At 33.9% G+C, this 7931-nt stretch overlaps 1 protein-coding gene across 1 annotated transcript; it reads left to right on the forward strand.

Annotated features, from left to right (window-relative positions):
• The first annotated feature begins 2256 nt into the window (after window positions 1-2256).
• On the forward strand, window positions 2257-6603 carry psmg3 (proteasome assembly chaperone 3). Its single transcript, XM_004071323.4, has 3 exons — window positions 2257-2390; window positions 4803-5025; window positions 6230-6603. The coding sequence occupies exons 2-3, from the start codon at window positions 4813-4815 to the stop codon at window positions 6380-6382; spliced, it is 366 nt and encodes a 121-aa protein (XP_004071371.1). The 5' UTR covers window positions 2257-2390; window positions 4803-4812; the 3' UTR covers window positions 6383-6603.
• Window positions 6604-7931: the final 1328 nt, after the last annotated feature.

Raw genomic sequence — 7931 nt, forward strand, 5'->3', positions numbered from 1 at the left:
TTTTAACAACTAAATAACACCCAATGCACGTTCTCATGCCATTTTTCAAAACTATTTAAGGATTGAAAAACTGTAACTCACTAAGCACAGTAGGGGGACATAAGTGATAATACTGACTGTTCAAATTAGATGCAAGAGTGCTGAGCGACAACTGGTGTGCCAAGAGTCCAAACTTTTTTTTTTTTTGTCTGCTTGAGTCCAAAATAAAGGAGTTGAAAAACAAAAGTGTGAAGTGGAGCACGTAGCTGTCAATATTAGCATCTTTCCAGAGTATTAGACTAAATAGAAAGTCCAAACACAAATGCAGAGTGTTTTCTTCAGATTCTCCTCTGCCCTTCTCTTGGTGTTTTTTTTTTACTTTTAAATACCACTCCTGAAGTTCAACCATGTAAACTGACCTTCAACTCAAGTAAAAAGGTTTTACATTGAAAGGTAAGAATTACAAAAGATGTTGGGGGCTAAAATAAAATCTGCCTGAAATGTTAAAAGCATAATTTAAAAAAAACAGAACCTGTCTAAAATTTTACATTAAATCTTATAAAGTTCAAACTTCAAGTTGGATTTTAAGAGCAAAAAGCATCGTTTTTAGATTTATTTCATTTCCAATGACTTGAGTATGTATTGATTTGCAAAATCCCTTGATTGATTTTGATTTCATGGAATGTACTATTTCATTATGGCAGAAAACCACTGTTTATGAGCTATAAAGCAAATTCTACCTTTTTGATTGTAAAATGTTTAACAACTCTCTCTGTCAAAAATATTTGATTTTGAAGTGGAACTATGAGGGGTGAAATCAATTTTTGCTCATAGAATTCTTTAAAAGAATATTGTCTTTTTACAATACCTATTGATATTTTCTGTATGGTCATTCAAGGACATACTTGGATGGCCAGACAGCAAAGAGAGTGGACCAATCAATTTCATACTTGCCGCTGCCTATTCTGCGTGACTAACAATTCAGCTGAGACTGTTGTACTTGACATTGTGAAAGTGTCATGCTCGTGTAGGGATGTTCTCCAGCCTGATGCTGTTTTGCGAGACTTCAATGAAGCTTCATATCCACTCAAAGAAAGTGCTGCGCAAGCACTTTTGCTAAGAGCGACATTTCCTCAACTGTTGACCTCTTCAAGAGCAGAAAAATCAAACTCAGCAGCAGTCATTTGGAGTTCAATAATTGTAAATGGCCAACTAAAACATCAGTATTCATTTTTACATGTTTAGAAACTATCCATCTGCATGATTTACTTGAGAGTAACATTAAAATTAAAAAAGGTGTTAATTAATAAAAGTCATTAATCATGTCTTTCCTTCAAATGAGACCTTTTAATTATCATTTTAAGGGATTATTTTAAACAAAATGATGAAATGTGTGACTTACAATGACAAGTCATCTTCATTACTCGTAGCTCCCTGTGGACTTTGGACAGATTCATTCAGCCTGCAAATGACAGAACCACTCTTTACCTTCCTATTTTTAATTATTTTTTCAAATTAAAGTCACAGCAAAAGTATGAAATTAAAATTAAGACTTTATCTGCTATACTTTAAAGCTTCATTGACAGTTAATTAAAATAAACCACCCTTCCTTATAGTTGCGTTGCAATGGAACAGATGTTTCCTGTTTCCCAATTCTGATTGAAATGTAGCGGGCCAGAGAAAAGGCTAAATTGAAAATTAAACTAAGTCACTCTTGAAAATACTTTATTAAAATCCGGCCTCATAATCCTCTCTTCGTCACAGTCTTTCCTGGGAAAATGAACACTGCAGAGGTAGACTACTCTAAGACTGAACTTAAATTGAGTTCATCATGAAAGCATCACAAGATTAAAGATTTCTCTGTGTGAAATAGGTCTGTAAAAAAACAATCAATAACAAACAGAAGCAACAGAAGAAAACATTACCCGTGAGTCAAATTTGTACTTGAGACACTTGTGAAAGGTTTACTCTTGTTTAAATTATCTGCTACTAGTTTTTTTTTTTCTTACCTGAAAATAAGTCTTCTAAAGCTTCTTTCATTTTAATTTTTCTTTTTTTTTAATTAAATGAATAGAAATTTGAGCAGAATTTACTTAATAGAAAAAATATGAAGGAACCAAATAAATGTCATTTCAGTTTCATATAATTTCAATTTTTAGATTTGAAAATGAAAAGTATTTTCAAAGTACATAATCAAACTTGATTTTTTTAAAGATTAGAACAAGCAATGAGTTATGGTGGCATTGGGAACAAGTATTTAATTTCGACCCCTTGACGTCATCACGCACGCTACGTCCTCTCGGTTTGTTTTCATGGCGGAAGAAGCGTGACGCCGCTCTGCTAAACTTGCCAAAAGTGTTACCATTCCGCGCGTATAAACAAAAGAAACTGTAGAAAATTGGACCCGACTGGTAAGATAATTTTACACGGACCTTTCAAAGTCGCATTTTCACTGAGGGTTTTGCATGTAGAGGTTCATCGAAGCAGGATAGCTAACGTTAGCTTCTTCAGCATTAGCGCTCGTCATGCGTTCATCATATGCCTAGGCTAAGTGGTAGGTGGCATAATGATTACAAAACAATGAATATCTTCATTTGATTTATTTTCATATTTTATCTTTGCGTTGTTTTTTTTTACTTTTCTTTTTTAAACAGTGATGAAAGTCTTCCGGGAATTCCCGGAAATCCGGGTTTTTGAGCAAACCGAACGTACTTTCCGGGAAATAAAGACCTGATCTCTACGGACAAATCGCTTTCCGGATTAAAAAATGGTCTGAAATCAGCTAATTTTAGCTTTATTTTCTATATTTCTCCGCAGATCGCTTCCTCTATGGTTGTGGCCATCTCTCGTCTTCCCGGCCTAATTGACCAATGACGGGACGTTTTAGTTGCTTTCGGATGCGTCGACGGGTCTGATTGGCTCTGTCTGCACCACGTGGTCAGCGTGACTTGCTTCCCTAGAGACCAAAACTGGCGGACCCACGCTAAACTTTCACAAACACATCTGAAGAGTTTGCGATCAAATTTGTGTTAAAATAATGGCAGGCATCGTCATTATTGAGCGTGGTCACGACCTCAGTTGTGAGAAGACGATAAAAAACAAATTGAAGTGGTCTTGGCTGGAAAAAAAAAAGATTTTTAAGGTAGTGTAGGTCAAATACTTTTTTGTGTAAAATAATCTCAAAACCACATTTTGAAATAATTTCAATTTTAGTTTTGAGTTTCAGTTTTTATTTTGAATACATTTCTTTATCTAATTTATTTGTATTTCCTAATTACCATGATTTAGTTCAGTATAGTTGACATTAATTATAAGTATTTGATGGTTTGGACCCGCACTCCCTTAAAAAATAATGTTTACAATGTTTAGCTTAGTTTGTATGTTTGTTTTGATATTTCCCAGATTACTTAGTATTGGTGTTAAAGAATTGATGTATTATGTTATAGAATTATAGTTTAAAGCAGATCCCATATTTTGATGTAATTATAGTTTGAGAAAACAGTGCAAGTGGATGTTGTACATCAGTCATTTCTAAAGCAGAAATAATGTATAAATAACTGAGGTATTTTCATAGAATATCATAGTTACTGGTGTTCTTTTTGCCATTTGGGGCTTTGATGTTACTATATTTTAGCAATTGTATGTTTTGCAGCTTTAAGGAAAAGCGTAGATTGTAGGATTGTGTTACTTTGAGCAATTTTCCAAATTCTTTTTTAGGACCAGCAAGTCCTTAATGGAGAGTCAAACTAGGGGTTTGAATGACAAATCATGATGCTCCAATTAGTCTTAGTTTCTTGATAAAGAAGTGAATAACAAGCTGCCAGAATGCACCAGAATGCATCTAAGACCACGTATTTTTCCAAAATTTCGCTCTGTGCCCGCCATATCGCTCAAAGAAAAGTTCAGGGATTTTTTCCTTACCTGACTTTCATCACTGTTAAATAAATGTTACTCTTGCAATTGCATGTATTTTTCTTTGTGACTGATATTTTAATCAATTTTCCCTTCTTGTCAGTGATTTTTTTTCTCAGTGATTTGATTACTTGTTGAATTGGTTTATAAGCACGTTAAAGACCGACTGCAATGGAAATGTTGTTTTGTTTTGGTGTTTTAACGCGTTCTTGTAGCATTTTTCTGATAATGGAGAACAAGAAGAAAATTAGGCTTTAATTGCATTTTTGAGTGTTTATTATATCAAATTGTTGTAAATCAGCAAAAATGCCACTACAAAAAGCTTGTAGGTGTGAGGTAGAAACTACTACGCCAAGCCACAAGTTCCTGCTCTGCTTCATGATTCTGATGCATCCACTGACTAGAAACACGTATGTGTTTGTTTTCCTCATCTGATCTGGCACAAAACTGTAGCTGGATAGCCCCATTATTGCTCGTCATTTTTGTTGCACTGGTAATATTAGGTTTGGGTGTGAGGGGCTGTAAGCTAAAGGGAGAGTGCAAACAAAAGGGGAAAGGGGAAATTAGTGTAGCCTTACTCTGCACTAACGGTCCCACCCACAACTCACAGATTAATTTCTGATCAACTACTGCTGCTCTGCAGGAACTATGTCCAAAAAAATGACCTTTTTTTTTTTTTTTTTTTTTTTGCTTAAAAACGGCATAATCATAATTAAAAGACAATTGAGAACACTGAAGAGATCAAAATATGGTTGGAGTGGGTCTTTAAGTAACAACTTTATTATTGGTAGTTATATCTTAGATGACAAGTTTTCTTCATGTTGTTAATATCTTACAAAATGGTTAAAACTGCAAAGTGGATCCTCTGAAAGTAATCTTAGTTCATGCATCGCTTTGGATTTCTTTTCTAGGATTTTCAAAATGTCTGAACCGATCATCAGGTCAAAGAAGACGCAGAGAGAAATCAATGGGATTCCTACTGAAGTTGTCTGCACAGAGTTCAGCAATTACATATTTGTAGTTCTAACTCAGTTTGGCAAAATTGGCACGTTGGTTTCCGTCACACCTGACTCCAGATCCAATGACATCAGCACCCCGCCGTTCTCCACTAAAGTACTGCTGGGCAAAGACGAGGTACGCTCACATGAATATTGCATCAGTGCGATTACAGACGTGTTCACATAATGTCAGATAGCCTTTTTGTCACATGGGGTAACTCATTTCAGGAGGTGAAAGGGCAGGAAAGATGGATTCTGAGCTCCTCTGGCAGACTGAAGAGAAATGTGTGCCAGTGTGGAGTTCAGTGGTCTTTTAAAATTTACACAAGGAAACTAATTTCATCGCTGTATGAACTTGTCACTTTAATCGCCACACTGCAGGGAGTATGTCACTAATAGAAAAGTTAAGATTCCAAAGTTTAATTATATAGTAGTGTTTTTAAAAGTTGCAAAAAGATCCATAATCACATACATATTAGTTATAATTATCAAGTATTTTAAGGACCCACTTTAAATATTTTTTTATCCATTTTTTAAACCATTCCTATCATTGTTTTTATGATAAAATACAAAAAACTATTTTTTTTTAGGAGACAGCATGTGTTGAGAGGCAGTTGATTAGAAATTTGCCTCCAAGTTGTTGGCAGGACCTTTGGTTTGGAGTAAGCCTATCCCCTCTTCCCTTCCCATTTGCTGAGAGCTCTATGTTTACATGCTCTCCCTCTAGCTTACAGCCCTTTACACCCCTACCCAACATTACTGATGCAACAAAAATGATGTGCAGTCTTGGAGCTATCCAGCCGTACAGTTTTGAGCCAGATGGCAGCTCAGATGCATCAGAGTGGAGCAGTGCAGGAATCTTAGCACATTTCGTTTGCTCTTGATTTACAACGATCTGAATACAGAAATACTCAGAAAGGCAATTTTGAGCTTAATTCACGCTATATATGTCCTCCATCATCAGAAAATGCCACAAAAACATGTTAAGAACACAGCTTTCATCTGAGTGGATCTTTAATTACTTTCAAATAGAAGTCAGTTTTTTTAAGAGAATATTCTACAATCCTGTTTAGTTTCAAATTGAACCAAAATGCTATAAATACTTTCTGGAGAAAAAATAATTAATATTTTGATTGGATTTACATGAAAATAAAGAAACATAACTAATTTGAAAAGGGGGAAATTTGTATTTACAGAAAAGGAACATGATTCAGATGTTAATGAAGCTTTTCTGTTGTTGAAAATGATGTTTACAATTTTTGGTTCTGCTTCTTTAAGAGCAATATCTGTCTGATGTGGATTTAAAAATCCTTTTGTAACAAAGTTGTGTCTTCTTCCAGCCAATGACGCATGTCTGTGCCAAGAATCTGGCCATGTTCGTATCACAGGAAGCTGGGAACAGGTCGGTCTTACTGGGTTTGGCCCTGAAGGACTCCTCCATCGAGACAATAAAGGAAATGAAAGAAGTCATCAAAAGCTGTCAAGTGTGGTAGACGGCAAACATGAGGCTCAAAGTTTTTGGGGATATAGTCTAGTACAAATTTAAAGATATAAGGCTGCTATTTTGATTTTTTTTTTTTTTTTTTTAAAAAGAAGTGTGTATATTTACAAATGTTTTTGTGTTACTGCTGTATGGATGCATTATTGTGTTTGATATTGTTTCTTTTATAGCCAAACTTGTTTCATGCAGAGAATTTCAAAATAAAATTCCTGATAAACACTTTCAAGAGGCCTCTTTAAATATACTTTTGTATTATTCTTTTTTTTTTCTATGATCTGTTACAGCTCTGAAACAAAAGCACTAATTGTAGTCAGCACTTCCTATGACTCGCAGTGGAGCTGTGCTTTGTTTGCCCATGTGTTTTTTTATCGCAACTCTTTTGTCATTTTGTCAGCAAACGCACTAAAAGGTCAGCTGCACTCCCATATCCACGTTTTATGCCCAACAGAGGCTTTTGTGGAATATTGCCTTATAAGTTATCAGAAGTTTGCAGTTTTGTAAAAGGAGAGTAACATTTTGAATTGAATTCCAAAGTTGAAGGTTAGAGGCTTTGCCAACATCTTGATAGCTAACCTTTTTTTAAATGCAGTGTTGATATTTTAATTTTAGACTGCATGTCAGAAGGTGAGGAGGAAATGAATTATGCTCATATTGTTCCTACTTTGAATTTCAATTTTCATATATATTGAAGTCAATTAATACCAGAAAACTGTTGTAAAAGAAGAGTAAGACGTCACGCTAAGATAACCTAACTTGTGTTCATTGTGTTTTTTAATGAATTGCTTCTGTTTATTGGCAAGTAAAAGCAGATGTTTAAATCTTTTTAAAATGATAATGTTGATAATTTAAAAATGTCTTTTTAAATAAAAGTAAAGTGTTGAATATTTTTTTTAATTGCATAATGCAAAAGTAACTAAACTGAATGTTTTGAGTGGAGACCGATATTTAGAAGTTCAGTTTTTAATTCAAGTCAGATTATTTTTTTAATGCTTTTATGCCTATTCTTTTTATAAAGGTGGGTTTTATATATAAATTACAATTTACTGTTTGGTTTTGATTTAAAAAATCATGTTCTAGTTTAGGGTTTTCTGAAAATTGTCAGTTTTTCTTTTTTTTCCGATAGGCAGCAGTTTATCAATCATGATTGCCATTTATGTTCACAGTACTGGTACTAATCATCTGTACATTTTTTTAAATGGATGCTCATCTCAGCAGAATTTTAGATTTGATGCTCAACTGAACTAATTAAAAAAATGTTTCCTCAAAAAGGTGAAATTTATTGTTTTAAAGAATTACCAAGAATGCAGATTTTTTAAATAAATTTATTTCTCAACAATTAATTAAAAAAAAAATCTGAATGTCTTTCTGTCGACACTAGAGAGCTGTACCACACAGTATTTACAACAAAAATACAAACAACATTTTAGTATGATTTCAAGTAATGTTTTTGAATGTAACTTAATTTTTATAATTAAGTTACTACAAGTTAGAAGTTTTTTTTTACTTTGATGATTACCTATGTCAGTTTAAAAATGAGATGT

Source organism: Oryzias latipes, chromosome 8 (assembly GCF_002234675.1).
Source record: "Oryzias latipes chromosome 8, ASM223467v1".
Classification (NCBI taxonomy): Eukaryota; Metazoa; Chordata; class Actinopteri; order Beloniformes; family Adrianichthyidae; genus Oryzias; species Oryzias latipes.

Bases quoted from the DNA above. Each gene is read 5' to 3' on its own strand.
- psmg3 (XM_004071323.4), top strand. From the start codon at position 4,813: ATGTCTGAACCGATCATCAGGTCAAAGAAGACGCAGAGAGAAATCAAT. The intron at 5,026-6,229 runs GTACGCTCACAT...GTCTTCTTCCAG, and splicing joins TACTGCTGGGCAAAGACGAG to CCAATGACGCATGTCTGTGC.